Source organism: Panthera pardus, unplaced genomic scaffold (genome assembly GCF_024362965.1).
Source record: "Panthera pardus isolate Hobbes unplaced genomic scaffold, ASM2436296v1 HiC_scaffold_15, whole genome shotgun sequence".
NCBI lineage: Eukaryota > Metazoa > Chordata > Mammalia > Carnivora > Felidae > Panthera > Panthera pardus.
In genome coordinates, this window is record NW_026526710.1 from 60,599,190 (window position 1) to 60,616,447 (window position 17,258).

Here is a 17,258-nt window from a genome sequence, read left to right on the forward strand (position 1 = left end):
GGGGCGGGTGGGGGGGGGTGGAACCAAGGGGCCAAGCAGGACGCTGACTCCCTCTACTGCTCAGCATGCTGCTTTCACCGGTCCAACTGCTGCACCTGCTCCGGAGCCACCATGCTTTGGGGCTGGGGTTTCCACCTCGAGACCCCAGGCTCTCAGAGCCGTGTTTCTGCAGTGGTTTCTGAAGGTCAAGTGGTTTGCATCAGAAGGACCTGGGGAGCTTGCTCAAATCCCCATCCTGAGTGCTACCTGGGCCTCCTAAAAGTGAGCTCTGAGGCTGGGTGCTGGAATTTTAAACAGATGCTCATGTGATTTTTGCCCCTAACTTTGTATTATGATCATTTTCAATCACACACACACACACACACACACACACACACACACAGCTGAAAAAGGAAGATGACCACCCAGGTACCCACCACCTACATCCAACAGTTACTACCATTTGCCATATTTGCTAATGTGCACACGTGTGTGTGTGTGTGTGTGTGTGTGTGTGAACCATTCAGGGCCAACTACAGACACCACAGTGCTTCGCCTCTAAATACCTCAGCTGCATCTCCAGAGAACAAGAGCATTCTCCTCCATAACTCCAATGCCATTTTCACGTTTGAGAAAATGTTAACAATAATTGAATAATATCATCGTATAGCCCACATTCTTATTTCCCCAGTTCTCAAAATGTCTTTCTTAGCTTGTCGTCTCTAGCCAGGGCCCAGGTGACTCCAGGCGATTCTTAAACAAGCTAAAGTTTGAGGCTGCCTCCAGGTGGGCTGACTTCCAAGGGTGCGAGCTCACCACCCAGTGCTCCTTCTTATGGTATGTGCAGTTTGAAGGAGGGCGTCCCAGAAACCGCCGAAGTGGCATTCCTAAAAGGAACACGCAGCTGGTGGAGTGCTTTCACACCCCATGCTGGGCCGTGGGGAGCACACACAGAGAAGGGACAGCAGAGGGTCCCTCCGGCACTCCCTCTACTGATTTGCTTACTGCGCACAGGCAGCCTTCTGCTTAGTCTCCAGATAAAGCGGCTGCTCCAGGGGCAAAAGGGGAGAGTGGTGAAGCGGCTGTATTTGGCCATCACCAGACCTCAGGAGCTTGGAGCTCTCACTGGGAGGTCTGCGTGGAGCAGAGTTGTCGTCCTCCCCAACCCGACCGTCTCGGAGCACTCAGGCTTTGTCAGTGGCAAGGACCAGAGCCACAGGCGACGGGCTCAGTCGGCACATTGTCAGGGAGAGAAGGGACCCAGGAGACTTGGCGTTTTCAAGACAGGACTCCGCAGTGTGGCCCAGGACGTACAGCTAGAGCCGTCCCTTCAGTGCTCTGGGAATGTGAGCCCGTTTGTCCCCAGAAGGGCTGCTGACAGCCCAGAGACTGCCCTCCACTGCCAGCCCTCCACCTGTTGCCCCTGGAGATGGGCAGTGGGAGGAAGAGGTGCACCCAGATGTGCCAAGAGCCCGACACACTTCCCCTGGCTTGAGGAGCTAGTGACCTTTTACATCGAGATGCATCTACAGGAGAAGACAGTGTCCATGAGATCATCTACACTGAAGGTAGGCCCTGCCTGGGTACGAAATGACACACAGTGGGCTGAGTGTTCACATACAGCCCCTTAGCCAGCCTGGATGGGAACGCCAGGCCCACTGGTCACAGGGCCTTCAGGCCAGTGGGACCTTAGAGACCAAGAGCCGGGGGTCCTGGGCTTTGTCCGGCCTCCAGCCCTGGCTGCTTAAGTCAATGCTACCAGCCCTCTCTCCCCCAATAACATCCCCTCAACATTTCCTCAGTGCCTCCACCTCTGTGGCCTCAGGGACTTCTTGCTGTAAACCCAGGGAACAGGAAAAGCTGCAATTATCCCCATTTAAAATAGGGAAAGTCTCAGGAGGAAAGCGGCCTGGCCAGCTTCCCACATGTTTTGTGACAAAACAGCTGTGGTCCCAGCTCCTTCCACACCCACATGCTGCCTCCTCTTTCCCAGGCTTTCTCTCCCATGTCTCTCCTCCTCTCCTGTGCCCCTTCCTCTGTGTCACATTTTATGTACTAAAGGGAGAAAAACATAATCTGCCAACATAAGGATACAGAAATACTTGGCACTCTGGGTTTCCCGGGGTTTGGGCCCCCAGACCTTTGTCTTCCACAGTCACCCCCAAGTCCTGTGTGCAAGTGACCTCAAAGGGTCCCCAGAGCTGAAGATAGCCCAGGCACTCACCTCCATACTGCCACCAGAAGAGGAGGGGGAGGAGGATGGGATGAAGGAGGAGAAGAGTGGGACAGGAAAAGGAAGGTGGACAAAGGGCCTTAAGGAAGGTTGATTAAGGACAAGGCAGGGGGCGCTTGGGTGGCTCAGCCGGATAAGTGTCCAACTCTTGATTTTGGCTCAGGTCATGATCTCATGGACCGTGAGATCAAGCCCCCTTCGGGCTCTGTACTGACAGCATGGAACCTGCTTGGGACTCTCTCTCCCTCTCTCTGTGCCCCTCCAATGCTCACACCCTTTCTCTCTACCTCAAAATATTAAAAAAAAAAAAAAAAAAAAAGACAAGGCAGGGAGCAGGGCAGCCCAGGAAGACTGAAGGTCCACAGTAAATCTGATGTCAGCCACAAATTTAGGCTATATTACAATACAGTGTCCAGGAGAGGGGCCGTGTTGGTCACTCTGACAGACCAGGAAAGTGTGGCTGTTTCCTAAAAAGGTTTGGCTAGAAAGGAAGACCAAGAAGGAAGAGGGCTGTCTTCAGAAGAGCAGTTTCCAGAGGAAGATCCTGGCTCCTTCACCCTTAGATGAAGACCATCTCTATTTCTCAGCTGCCCCAGGGTGACAGGAACCATTTCCCGCTGCATTTCTGTGGGTGTGTCCCAGCAAGAAAGCCCACTGGTCCAGAGACAGGAAACCGATTCCTACACTAGGAGGTGGCACAGCTTGCCTCTAATCCACTTCCCAATCCCTAAATCCTGTGGCTCCGTCTGGAAAAAGGAAGCCAAACCCAGACAAGGGAGGAAGGGGCCCTGTCCCACAGAAATTCCAAACTGATGTCAATCCCAAATCAAATGTGCAGGCCCTCCCACCATACTTTGGCCCGTTCAAGATGTGTCTCACGAATGCTAAGGAAAGCGAGAGAAAGAGCTCCCTGAGCTTCAATGCTCAGGTTCTACTGCCCTCCCCTGGCAGCTCGACCTCCAAGGTGCCCCAGCCCCGCCCAGGAAGTCTGGTGGTGGAGCCTCCATGCAGCTTCGTGTCCCTCCTCCTCCTAAGGTCACAGCCACACCGTAGACCCTCAGGGCTCTCCTGAATTCACCTGGGGTCACCAGGTGGCCTCCTGTTCTTAAACCCCCAAGACTTAAATTCTCTTTGAATTTAACTTTGTGTCATGTGGTGGCATGTCACAAAATACAGATTCTACCCCTTACAAGCTCTCTGATTCCAAATTTTTCTTAGTGTGACTTCTGGATGAAAAGACCTGCCAACCAATCTGCCAAAAACGAGACGTGTCCACCACATGTAAATTCAATTTTAATTCTGGTTTATTTGCAGGATTTTACTTAAACCCATTCGCATTTCTCTGTTTCTCATCATTATATAAAAACTCAATCTTTGTACAAGCGTGTAAAATGCTCAACAATGAACAAGAAGTTGAATATTGCACATTTAATGACCGGGTAAGATGTGGTTGTTAAAGGCCACACTATACATGTGGGAAGGAAAGAGTTAAACGCACTTAGGAAGTACTTGTTGCCACGTAAGTGATTTTAAGCCACTGAAGGAAAACTAAATTCTAACCTTCAGCGCTCAGTGAGAGATACTACATCTGTACATTAAAAAATAAAAGTTTTAATAAACAACATTCATTCCTTAGTGATTTCATTATCCCCAAACAGGGTCAGTAGTTCGGTTTTATTTTTTTCAAGTTATTGTCACCAAAAATCAGGAACCTATCCAGACTGGAAGAAGTGTCAGCTGTAGCTTCTCCAGGACACTTGATGGCTCTATAATGTGTGGGGATCACCAAGGACCAGGACAAGGTCTGTAAGAGCGCCTGGCTGTGAGCCAAGAACTTTATCCAGCTCAACCCAGATTCAAACGGAAGATCAGTATGAGGATACTCTTGGAAAAAAAAAAAAAAAAAAGCAACATGTTTGTTTCCAACATTAGACTCCTCGTTTTGTTTAATAAGACAAAGTTAACTGAGCAGAAAAAAATTCAGCTACTACTTCAAAATAAGCCGTGAAGTTGGTCCAGACTGAAGAGCAGACAGTGTTAAAGGATACGTTCAAAGCGCCTTATTTGTTAGCTTATCATGCAGGCAGGCGATGAGACTGATCTTGGGCAGCAACTAATGTTAAACCAAGGTGTGGAGTTTGAATTCGCCACTAACTGAATGTGCGAACCACAGGGCACAGCCGCCGAGAGCCAATGCCATCCACATGTCCCAGGGGGTCAACATCACTGCTTGGCCCACACTGGTGTGACAAAGCCCGGGACAGAGATCACGCCAAGGGCACAAAACAGAAGGAAGCATACTCTCTTGGTGTCTGCGGGTGACTGCCACCTCAAGTTTGTGTCCCTGAGCCCCGGCCCTGGTATTCATGGACACGGCCCTTTTGGAGTAACATGGGCTAACTTGGGCACTTTCCCCAAAGAGCAGCCCTGTCAGACATCGTGGGGGAAGAGGACCAACTAAAGGCACTGAGCATTTAGCATGAAGACTAAGAGGTGGACCGGTGGGGTCAGGGGGGTGATGAGGTCTGAAAATGTTAGAAGACCGGTTAGAGTAGCAGAGGAGCCCCGGCCTGGCCAGCTGCAGCCGAACCATGACCAATGTCATCAGGCCAGTTCTGGCACAACATAAAGCCAATGCCCACCTGGGCTTGTCCACAAGGGGCAGGACTCCTGGCCACAGGACAGGGCGGAGGAGAGGCAGGGGGTTGGCTGGAAGAGCAGGGCTGGGGGTCCCTGCTGAGTGAGAAGTGGGACCAGATGAACTTTAAAAGTCATGATTCTACAGCATTTGCTTCCTGCTCCAGAGGAAATCATTAATCTTAGTATTAAAAACCCAATAGAAAACTGTGTATCACCTTCATTCAAAAGAAAGGGCATGAACTGAACACCCTACCTTGTGCCCCCTGGATGCGCTGATTTTAGTAACTGAGCGGGAGGGATGGGGCTGGTTACGGTGAAGTGAGGCCACTCGGGGGGCCTCAGAATGAGGGACTCAGGCCACCCCAGGGGGCAGATGTGACTGAGCCCCAAACTGATCATGATGTTCTCTACGTGCCCAGGAGCTCTGGGATCACACCGGGTGGGTCCTGGCTCCTCCATCAAGCTGAGCGGACATATCAGCACAACCTCCCCATCGGCCTGTGCCTTCCAGCTTTCTGCCCTGTCCCCTTGTTCCAGTCGGGCGCAGGAGCCAGGACACGGGGGAGGTCGAGCGTGCCTCTCGGACCCGAGCTCTGTGAGCTGTGGGGAGATGAGTGCAGATGCAGGGGAGGCACCTGTCACGACGTCCCTGTCCAAGCCAGGTGCCACCAACGGGCACAGGCAGGGAAGGTCGGTGCTAGCTCGCCTCCAACACCGCTCGGCGCGGGGCGGCCTTGGTCTGGCTTGATCCAGGCATCACATGTGGCACCACAGGCAAGGGTGTCTGAACCTGGCCCTGCACTCTCCGGAGGCTGACTGTTTTGGGCAGCAAAGCTCATCATTCCTGAAAGCCAAGGGCTGGCTGTTCTGTTCTGCCCCCAGAAGGCTACAGCAGTGTTGCCCCCTTCTGAACTATCTCAGCATCTTTAAAGCACTTCCTCAGCCTCGAGACGCTCCAAGGAGGCTATGGGGTGAGTGAGGCCTCCACCGTTAAGCACAAAGTAGTCAGAGAGGAAGTATTTCACCAACCATCTCTGATAATCAAGTTCCAGTATCAAAACAGAGGACATTGGGCATAACATTCTGCATTAACTTTAACTGAAATACCCCTAAAATTCATATTCTTGCCAGCTACAACCAAAGACTGATTTTATTTTTTATAATTTTTACAGAGCAAATACATTATAAATATTACAAACCTTTGAAAATTAATAGATGAATCATAATTGTCTTTAAAATGTAGACTGTCACTCAAAATTTTCACATTCTAGGATATCAATAATTACAGCCTCCTCACAGAAAACAGCACACAAAACACTTCTGTCATGAAATCTTTGTTGCCAAATCGGCCACTGAACTGCCCACAGCTTATGACATTTTCTTAACACAGCACAGGGAGGCTGACTGATTTTGAAAATGGAGAAAAGCAAAACCAAGGAGAGCCCTGTGACGTGCCCTCTGAGAGGGATGCTTTGTGGCCTACAACCTTGGAGGCTCACAGGGATAATCTTGATCTGTGGAGCAGATGTGTTCTGTGCAACTAAACAAGTTCAAAATGGGAGAACAGGCTCCCGCACACTTCCAAATGTTGGGGTGAGCACTCCAAGAGGAGATCTGAAGAGAGGTTATCACTCCATTAACCTTTATCCTGCTCCCCCTGCTGAGGGCTCTCAGTTCAGACACCGTTAGATAAATATCCTTGGGTTATAATTAATCCATGAACAGAAGACATATTCTGCAAGCTGAATGAACAAAATCAATTTCGAGCCAAGAGAATTAGGAAGGCAGAAGTCAAACTGCTCATGCCGGGGGTGGAAATGACAAGAGCAAGAAGCTGGCTACAGAGCAAGGCAGCAGACAGGCTCTGGTAGCGAGTGAATGGTGAACAACAACACAAGGCACATGGCTACTGGAAAAGTCAAGTTTCCACGGACAAGTGTCTAACTTCATTTGAGCTTAAATGTGGAATGAAGAAACAAGCAGAATACAGAGCATTAAGTTCTCAGACTCCCTCTCTAGACAGCAAGGCCTTCAGATTTCAAACCTGCTGTCTATCAAGAGGTGCAAACTCTGATGTCCACGGGGGCTGAGGGAGCGGTGTGAATGCAGGAATGGGCTGGGGTAGGCCTGACACTATGTCCACATATGTCCACAGTGACCACACTCTCTGCCACGGGGATCAAACGAAACACGTCTGTACACAGTCTGCTCATCACATGCTACCTGTGTGCCCCCTCGGTTTACATGGACATCTCCTTCTTCATGAGGACCACAGCTGGATGGAAATGGACTTGTCACCATCTCTGCCATCTGCTACAATCAAGGATCAAGTGGCCACATTTCAGACAATGCCTCACTTTAATTCAGCATTCTTATCTCCATTTTGAGGGAAATAATACTTTGAAGCTGGTGTATTTCCCCACATTTGAGAAATGCAGAAGTTTTCAAAGCTTGTTTTACTTTGAAAGAACACAAATGAGGTTCAAAACTGAGGGTTCTACATGATTCCCAAAGCAGTTAGATCTGACACAGCAGTCTTGAGATTTAAATAAAACAGGGAAGACAGAAATGGCGACATACAACAGAGCCCCGTGGGGGGGTCCTGTGAGGTGACTGGGGATCCAGCAGCTGAATGGCTCTGTGCCCAAGTGGGACTCATTTTCTCCAGTGGGGTGAACATAAAAACTACAAAGGCCCTGGGAAGTTTCAAGAACTAAGAAAACACACACACACACACACACACACACACACACACACACAAAGACATACACACATGCGCATGCACAACAGAATTATCTAGTGCCTCCCGACTTGCCTCTCAGTCAACGAACTCACTGGCCCAACTGAGCTCTGCAGTGAGACTGAGCAAAGTTACTTGTGCAACAGCAAAGTTAAATGTAAACATAAACAGCAACAGGTTTTTTTGAGAGACTCGGTGTTACTATCGTATGTTGTCCAAATAATGCACTTCTGGATAGAGACAGTTAACAAGAAGAGCCAGGAAGCTTTTCCCATCTTGGAGGCAATGGCCAGGATGCTTTATAAATTGTGCAGCTTGTGATACCTGATCCTGGTATTCAACATACTGCTTACTTGATGTCAAGGATTCAAGAGCATTCAGAGCCTGAAAGACACAGAAGATGGGAGGGTTAACCACACAGATGTACAGTTCGTGATCCCCGCAGGTGCAGCACACCTGCCATCATCTGGTGCAACTGGGAAGCCTAGGGAACCGGAAGTAGAAGTCCCAAAGGCAGGCACTGATGAACCACAGCAGAAGGAAGCCAGCACCCAAGCTTCTCTGGCTTCAGCAGCCTCCACACCCAGCCTTCCCTCCTCCTGGCTGTGCTGTTTCTCCAACCTTCCCCGCAGAAAGCCACTGTGGCAGCCAGGCCAGGCTGGCCCACTGCCTTATCCTCCTTCCCGCCAGTGCCGGCACAGAGCCCTCCCCACCGATCTCCTGCTGCCTCTCCTCCTAGAACCCAAGCCGAAGTCCCAGGCACCAGCTACTGTGAGATTTTGATTTGTTATTGGGTTTGTTCTTAGATTACAAAATCACGTCATATTAAACTATCTATTTATATGCATTCAAAAGAAACCAGTGCCTAAGTGCTGCTGAGGGTGAGATCATTCTATCGGTCAACAAGCATAAAGTACAGATCAAGCTCCTCGGCTTTGCCCGTCAGAAACAATGAAGGTGTTCCCATGCCTCTCTTCGGGAATAAAGAAAAACATTCTTCAATTCCACAATTTTAACATTTCTTTCCTTCATAGTAGGAAAGGAGAAGAAGACTGTATGTGGAGAAAACAAAATCAGAACAGTGGTTCTTGGTGTGGGAGAGCTTTGTTCTCCAGCTACACTGGTCATCCACCCCCAGGATTCTGAACGTGACCACAGACTACCCCACACCTTCCCCTCTCAGATATGGGGGCCACCGCACGAGAGAATGCAGATCAAATGCAGATCAATGCTCAGGTCAGTAAACACGGATGGAGAAGTCGTTGAGGATGGTAAATAATTTGGCAGCTTAGAAATAAACTGCCAGGAGATTGAAGACAGAAGTCTCAGAGCCAAAAATGAACAACTGAAGGGATGTAGCTCCCAACCTGACTGCTGGGTGGAGGAAGTTCAATCTGAGAACAGGCATCAATGGGGGGCAGGCAGGAGTCATCACATAAGGGAATGAAGGTGGAGAGGCAAGGCCCGGGAGACCTGGTAGCCACAGGAGAGCATCAGACTTCTCGAATATACATGGGTGTCGCGCCCACTTCACAATCGGCCCTCAGGAGAATTTCCTGCCCACGTGTGGCAGTTTCTACACGGCTCATATATGACATTAGGGACTCAAACGGCAGTTGTCAGGTCAATTGGCGACAAGTATCGGGTACTGTATAAACCAAGAAGCCTGTGGAGAACCTGCTGCCTGGATCGCTGGATGCTTGCTCTTAATAACCCAGAGATCGCCCTGCACGTGGCCGGCTTGGACATCACAAGGCCACAAAGGACGAAGAGCAAGGGGTGCGACCGCCCACCCGACACAGAACTGCAGAGCGCAGAGGGGGCGAGGCCCCAGCCGGCACTTACAAGTCACTGAGCCCCGCCCCTCTCGGCCCCACTTCCTCAGCACACAACCAGGATAACAGCAGCTCCTACAGCACAGGGTTCTTGTGAGGATTAAATGAGCTAAAACGTTAACTCATTAATATCAAGTGAGTTAAAACTCACAACAGTGCCTCCGGTGAGCACTCGGGAATGCTGGCCACTGTTTTACAGGAGACCCCTCTGTACACGGCCAGCCTGTTTACAGGTGAAAATACCTATGAGGACAGGACCACTGCCATGTGGCCTCCCACGTTTTTAGAACAAACTATAATTTCTCACAGCTGCCACTGTGTCCATGTTTTTTGGTTATTCCCACATCAGCCAACAGGGGTCAGCCCCCAGACTCACAAAATCAGAACGACTTCCTTGGTTCCAAGTTAAAGCTCAACTAACCTAGTCAGTCTCCTGTGGCCCCATCTTCTGTGCCAGTCCCCGGCCCCCAGCACGTGGTCACAATCCTATTCAGCAGAACCAATTCGACCCTGGACCGGCTGGCTTGCCCATGGCCTTGCTTTTTCTACAACGGCACTTCCAGTGCTCTAGGCACGCACCTACAAAAACTGGTTTAAAATCTGAGGCAGGCACGTGCAGTATGCAGAGCACAGCACAGAGCTACGACAGCGAACCACGCCGCCGTGTGTGAGGACAACGGCTGCCGCCCCTCGCCTCCCGGGAAGGCCCGCCGAAAAGACTCCGACCCTTAACTGTAAAGCTGTTTTTACTGACCTGCTGAGCTTTTGGGGTCAGATGTAATTCAGAGCCAGGCTTCAAACGGATCTGATCCTCGGAAGGAACCTGAACCGAAAGGAAGGCGGCCATGCCTCGAGCAACCACTCGGAACCTTCGGCGTCAGGGAGAGGTCAGAAGTAAATGACGATTCAAGTAAATATTTTAAAATAAATACCACATTTTCTCTTTAAAAACAAGATAAACACATTTCAGACCTAACGTTGTTGCTAGCCTCTGCAGGAAAATCTTAAGTATGACCAAGAAGGAGCCTTAACCTTCCTTTCCATCATCACTGCCCAAAAAACGTAAGCAACATTCAGACTGTTGCAAACATGTAGAATAACTGGAACCTCAGGCACTGCTGGTGTGAATGTAAAAACTGGTGCAGGAAAATGGATTTGGGCAGTTACTCAGTAACTTAAGCACAGAGAAACCATATGACCCAGCAATTCTACTCCTGGGCACATACTCAAAAGAACGGAAAACATGTGCAACAAAAATTTGTTAACAAACTTCACAGCAGCCAAAAAGTGTAAAAACCCAAATGTCTATCCACCGATGAATGGATAAACAAAATGTGATACATCCATACCACATCCACATGGCTGAATATTACTCAGCCATAAAAAGGAGTGAGGTACTGATTCATGATTAAACATGGGTGAGTCTTGCAACTTCAGGTGAAGTCACAGAAGCCAGACACAAGAGGCCACACAGTATATGATTCCATTTCTATGAAATGTCCAGAAAAGATATAATAAAGTCAGAAGGTCACTTAGTGGCTGCCAGAGACTCAGGGGAGAGGGACATAGGGAGTTAACTGTCTAACGAGTATGGGATTTCCTGTTGGGAAGACAGAAACATGTCTGAACTAGACAGTGGCAATGAGTACAACAACACTGTCAATGTATTAAACGCCGCTGAATTGTATAGTTTAAAAGAGTTACCGTAATAAATTTTACGTTATGTGTAGTCTTCCACAGTTTAGGTAAATCAAAGTCACATACTCCTGCTAAATTCTACCACAAACAAAGACACATGATGTGACCTGGTCTGGATTGATTCCCGAAGTTGCAATGGGCTATTCTACAAGAATGCTGACATCACAATGGCAGAACTCTTTTCAACCCTGATAAAGGCTAGGAAAGAAAACCACTATGCCAATAAGGGAGACAAAAATTGGAGGCCAGTGGCAAATTCTTCCATGCCTTGCAATTTTCAGCAACAAAAACTTAGACTTGTTTCTCGTTACTTATCCCTCTCATCAGTTGACTTGAACTCATCGCGATTCACAGTTCCAGGAGACTGAGTCCCTCATGGGCCTGCGCTGCCCTGACAAAGTACAGACAGTGAAGCAACTAACTGGGGTATTATAACCTAACTTTACACACCATCGCTGGCTCAAAGCCAGAAAGAAATCAGTAGTGTGGTCAGGTTACACAGTCAAAATACAACGAGAGATATTACTAAGAAAACATTCTTTAAATGTGAAAACAAAGTTGTTTACAAAAAATAAACATGTTTTGTAATATATAAAGATGTAATCAAGCTGATTTTCTCCCCCCTTAATCTATGAGGGGACCTAGCCCTGAAGTCAAAAAGCCTACTCAAGTATCCCAGTCCCCAAGCAGGGACAGATGCTGAGGCCCAGTGGGAAGAGCAGTGGCAGGCGCCTGCTTACCTGTTAGACAGGGGCGACTTCCGGCCCAGCCCGATTGCCCCCAGAATCCCGGAGCTGAGCCTCTCCTCGGCCAGCTGGCTCTGTCTGCTCTGAAGCATGAGCAGAATTCGAACGACAGACTCTATCAGGACCGAGTCACTCTGTTCCGTCTGAATCAGGGACAGCTGCAGGACTTGGTGCCACCACAAAAACAGCTTGGCCTCTTCCTGCACGGAGCTGGGGGGAGGCCCAGGAGGAAAACACAATTAGAGGTGGCTTCTTTCCGCTCCTGTTTAATTGAAATTCCACATTTGAATTTTAAGTTTGGGGGACACTTGGTACTTTCAAAGCTTTGGCTGACAGCCCAGCGTGTTAACACAGTGACAGGGACAGAGCAGCCACAGGGCCAACATACCCGGGGTACACCTGCTCCAACCACCTGCTCAGGGTGAGAAGCACTTTCATTTCGTTCCTTAAAGTCTGTTCGCTGTTTAAACACTGTAGCAAGTAGACATAGAGAGTCAGGTAGCTGCCGAGGGACAGGCACTCCTGCAGAAATTCTTCTATGGTGAGCTCCGGAACTTGGAGGGACACCAGAATGGGACCCCATCCTAAATTCTGACTGAGGGAGCCTGAAAAAAAAAAAAAAAAACAAGGAAAGATAGCAAGATGAAAACAAGAATGAAATTATTTACCTGCTGGAAGGGGCCTCTTCACTTTAGGCTTCATGTCAAGCCCGCGTGGGCCCTGGAGGCCACACAAGTGAAACGTACCTCATGGCAGAGACTGGGAAGTCCTCACGCTAAGTGCCCATCCACGGCTAGAGGGCAAGAGGTCAGAATCACCCTTCTCTCCCTTTTAATACCTTAAAATCACAGGTAGGTACTGCCTGTCCAAGTCACCTAAGGGTTTTAACTTCATCTAATACCTTTTAAGTGGGTTGTGAATATGCTTTTCTCAAGGAAATTATTATTACTCTATTTGACAGAAGTATTTCTACTTTTCAGGGCTTGGTTTGACTCATACCTCAACAGAAATCCTTAAAACTGTTTCACAAACTGAAAAAAATTTTTTTTATTTTAGCAACCCGAATGAATTTGAAGCAGGAGTGTTATCCTAGTGGTTCTCAATTCTTTGGGGGAATGACAGCGGGGAGATGGTGACATGTGCAGCACCTTCCATGGGGGGACACAGGGACATGCATTGTTCATGGGTTGTCAAGGAAGGGCAGCAGCAGGTGACGGGCACTTCCCGGCCTTCTTGCTCTAACACCCTTCCTTCTCTCCTACTGTGTGCACAATGATGTGTATCTGGGTATCACAGCTGAGAATGTTCATCCGAGCAATTCTTCTTAACCAGACCACAATGTTTCCAGAATCGAGTTTAGAGGGAGGTTAGGGAATAAGAATGATTTTTAAAATGTGGTGGTGGGGGGGGTGGGCTTTGATCTCTTTGTAATAGTGTAAAAGATGTGACAAGAAGCAATAAAAGACACACATGAAAACTCATTTTAAAAAGTGACAAAAATAAAGAATATTAACACAGTGGGTCTTATAAAGATTCTGGTTTATAGCATTTCTTTGGAAGATCATGGCTAGGCCTGTGACTTTACATGACCTGCCTCCCATAAAAGAGCCGGTCTGACCTCCAAAACCACTGTAAAATGAATTGGAGGTTCCCTCCACTGAAACAGGACTGTACTAACAGCACAGGCCATAGGTTCTCACACTAACTGCAGATCTTTGTGGACAATACAAAATACATTGTGAAACATCAGCTACATTAACAAACAAATCGCTCACTGGAAGGGTCCAGAAAGGTACATCTTTCTGAGAAAGCTTTACTCTCCCCTGGAAAAGACCATCCTAAAGAGAGCCTCGTACCTTCGTTGAAGTAGGCAGTGATGCAGGCTTCCGTCGTCTCAGCCATGTGGCGGACAGAAGCCAGGCTCTGACAGGCTGCTGTTAAGAGAGGCAGGACCACCAGCCCGTGCACTTTCTGCCCAATCCAGGCGCGGACACTGCCCCGGAGGAACTCTGCCGTTGGAATAGTTGCGTTGTTCATCATCATCAGGACTTCCATAAAGAGGCTGCTGAGCGCCATGTGGCGGGTCTGGCTGTCCATGTCTGCAGGGGAGCACAGACACATCGTGAGTGGCCGCAGGAATGGAGATGTCAATGTGCCCGATCTTGGCCACACTCCGGGGCACACTTTACAGTTCTGGTCACTGATCTTGAAGGACCAGAAGGAACACTCTGCATGGGGTGTAGCTTTTAAGGACAGGATGCAGCACATCAGTACTTCGTAAGGGCAAAGGAGGAACCACTGAGAGATCCCTGGTTACGGGAGGCGGCTGAGCTACACTTCAATAAATAGACATCAAGCTGGTAAAAGACTAAATTATTTACCAGAACATGCTTACTTAGACTTTATCGTCCAGACTTTGCTCACAGATCTCAAAAGCCACCTGGTAAACTGTCTAGAAACAGTACCTCCACTCACCAGTGCCAAAGCTGTAGATATTCTGGAGTGATTTACAAGGAACAGAGGTTATTCCTTAAAACTAAATATAAAAGTAAGGAAAAGAAAAACCTTTTTAAACCTTTTCAAAAGAACTCCTCACTTAAGCAGTTTTTATTTCTTTCTTTGTTTTTTCAGTAAGAAAAGTGGACAGACGGGCAATATAATGGGTCTTTCCAAAAAATTGAGATGAAAAGAGAACAGAGGACGAGAAAAAGCAAATTCATTCCACAAGAGAACTGCAAAACGTTATTGAGGTGGATTCCTTCTTCACATCCCCAAATAGAAAACATTTCACTGGGAGTTCATGGAAAAGACAATCCAACAGGCCACGGTTGTTGCCAGCTCCTTCTAGCTCTCCTCGAGTTAGGTAAAAATTCTTACTGAACTAGAACTGGGGCTTTCTTATCACAAGGCTTCGGTACTCACATCAATGAAAGTAGGGGAGTCTTGGTCTTACTCATCACACCTATCAAACCAAACTCACCCACTCACAAGTGTTGAATAAACCCTAACTTAATGTTACTATAAGACCTACTTCTTATCGGGGCACCTGGGTGGCAAGTCAGGTTGGGCATCTGACTTTTGATTTTGGCTCAGGTCACAATCTCATAGTTCATGAGTTCAAGCCCTGCATCGGGCTCTGTGCTGATAGTGTGGAGACGGCTTGGATTCTTTCTCCCTCTCTCTCTCCTCCTCCCTGCTCACTCCCTCTCTCTCAAAAATAAATAAACATTAAAAAAACAACAACACTCCTACTTATTATCAAGCAAGGACTTCAAAAACAAAGGTTTTAGAAACACACTATATATGAATACCTATTTTTTCATGTATTTCTATGGGTAGAGATATTCTTTTTTTTAAGGTTATTTATTTATTTTGAGAGTGAGTGAGCAAGCACGAGTCGGGGAGGGGCAGAGAGAGAAGGAAACAGAGAATCCCTAGCTGTCAGAATCTGACAGCGTGGAGCCTGACACAGGGCTCTCGTGAACCATGAGATCGTGACCTGAGCTGAAATCAAGAGTTGGACGCTTGGGGGTGCCTGGGTGGCTCAGTCGGTTAAGCGGCCGACTTCGGCTCAGGTCACGATCTCGCAGTCCGTGAGTTCGAGCCCCGCATCGGGCTCTGTGCTGACAGCTCAGAGCCTGGAGCCTGTTTCAGATTCTGTGTCTCCCTCTCTCTCTGCCCCTCCCCTGTTCATGCTCTGTCTCTCTCTGTCTCAAAAATAAATAAACGTTAAAAAAAAAAATTAAAAAAAAAAAAAAGAGTTGGACGCTTAACTGAGCCACCCAGGCACCCCACAGATATCCTTTATTAAGGCATTATCTATGAATTTCAGTCCAATAGCAATTTTAATTTGAATCTGCCTTTTAATTATGACTCACAGGAACAAAAAACTACTACAATAAACTTCCTAGTAGATCCCACCCTTGCCTCTCCCTATGCATCATCAACACAGCCAACAAATGTTTTCTGAAAAACCAGATCTGATCCCATCACTCTTCTGATTAAGATCTTTCTAGAAAGCCCTCCTCTCCTGTGCTTGGCCAGCTATTAGCTAATCTTCAGGGCCTAAGCCCATTTGATCAATTCTAAAACAGCCTCTCCAGTACTGTCTGGTAATTTTCTTTTCTTTCCTTTTTTAACATTCACTGAGTTACTGACTTGCCAGGCTGATGCTACAGCTCCAGGCATACACTCATTCCGTGCTTACACTATCCACATGAGACAGGTACGATTATTATGCCCAGTCTGCAGATGAAGTTACACAACTTCTACAAGATCACATAGTTAGCAAGTGGATAAAGCAGGCAGTTTGGTTCCAGAATCTCTATTTTTGACTACCATATTACATGACCTATATGGTAAATCTATATTGCAGATATGTTCAAGAAATTTCAACTGATTTCTTGTTCACCAATTCCAATCTACGCAGTGACACCAGCTTTAAATGACTATGCTTCCCAGCATAGTATACTACAATCACCTATTCTCAAACAGTATTTAAGTAAATATTAAAAAGTTTGTGAGATTCACCCATGGTGTGGCAGATTTTCACTGTTGTATTCTACTATACAAATATACAACAATTTGTCCTTTCTACTGAACAAATGGGCTCTTTTCGGTTTTGGACCCCCTTAGATGCATAGCTACAGACACTGTTCATATTTCCCAGGGCACAGGTGCATTTCTTTTAGAACATTCTAGGAGCAGAATTCTGAGTCGTAAGATATGCAAACCAGTAGATCATAGCAAACTTCTTTTTTTTTTTTTTTTTTTTAATTTTTTTTTTTCAACGTTTTTTATTTATTTTTGGGACAGAGAGAGACAGAGCATGAACGGGGGAGGGGCAGAGAGAGAGAGGGAGACACAGAATCGGAAACAGGCTCCAGGCTCCGAGCCATCAGCCCAGAGCCTGACGCGGGGCTCGAACTCACAGACCGCGAGATCGTGACCTGGCTGAAGTCGGACGCTTAACCGACTGTGCCACCCAGGCGCCCCAGATCATAGCAAACTTCTAAAAAAGGTTGTACCAATATACTCTGTGATCAGCAGTACACGAGTACTCTGATCAGTACACGAGTGCTCATGCATGTGTGAATAAATGGGAGAGGGGCAGAGAGAGTGGGAGAGTGAGAGAATCCCAAGCAGGCCCCGTGCTGTGAGATCATGACCTGAGCTGAAACCAAGAGTCGGATGCTTACCCGACTGAGCCACCCAGGCACCCCGGTATTTTCCCTGATTATTAACAAGGTTTAGCACCTTTTTGTAGATACACTGGTCATTTAGATATTCTCTTTTGTGGAGTGTCAATTCAAGGGTCTTTGTTCATTTTTTTCCAGTGGGTCATCTTTTTCTTCCTTCCTTTATTCGGTGTGACAATTTTAGTCATT

General features: G+C 47.6%; 2 protein-coding genes across 2 annotated transcripts in view; one reads left to right on the forward strand and one right to left on the reverse strand.

Moving 5' to 3' along the window:
• The first annotated feature begins 57 nt into the window (after positions 1-57).
• Positions 58-14,694, forward strand: LOC128777086 (uncharacterized). Its single transcript, XM_053902657.1, has 2 exons — positions 58-1,547; positions 14,503-14,694. The coding sequence occupies exons 1-2, from the start codon at positions 819-821 to the stop codon at positions 14,503-14,505; spliced, it is 732 nt and encodes a 243-aa protein (XP_053758632.1). The 5' UTR covers positions 58-818; the 3' UTR covers positions 14,506-14,694.
• The window catches only part of EPG5 (ectopic P-granules 5 autophagy tethering factor), a 106,299-nt gene continuing 95,025 nt past the window's right edge, over positions 5,985-17,258 (reverse strand). The window contains exons 40-44 of the mRNA XM_019464163.2: positions 13,728-13,970; positions 12,260-12,476; positions 11,866-12,081; positions 10,182-10,296; positions 5,985-7,976 (exon numbers count right to left, since the gene is read on the reverse strand). Coding sequence (XP_019319708.2) covers positions 7,794-7,976; positions 10,182-10,296; positions 11,866-12,081; positions 12,260-12,476; positions 13,728-13,970 — 974 coding nt within the window. The 3' untranslated portion in view covers positions 5,985-7,793. The remainder of the gene's footprint in view (positions 7,977-10,181; positions 10,297-11,865; positions 12,082-12,259; positions 12,477-13,727; positions 13,971-17,258) is intronic.

Coding starts and splice junctions, on each gene's coding strand:
- LOC128777086 (XM_053902657.1), top strand. CDS start 819: ATGTGCAGTTTGAAGGAGGGCGTCCCAGAAACCGCCGAAGTGGCATTC.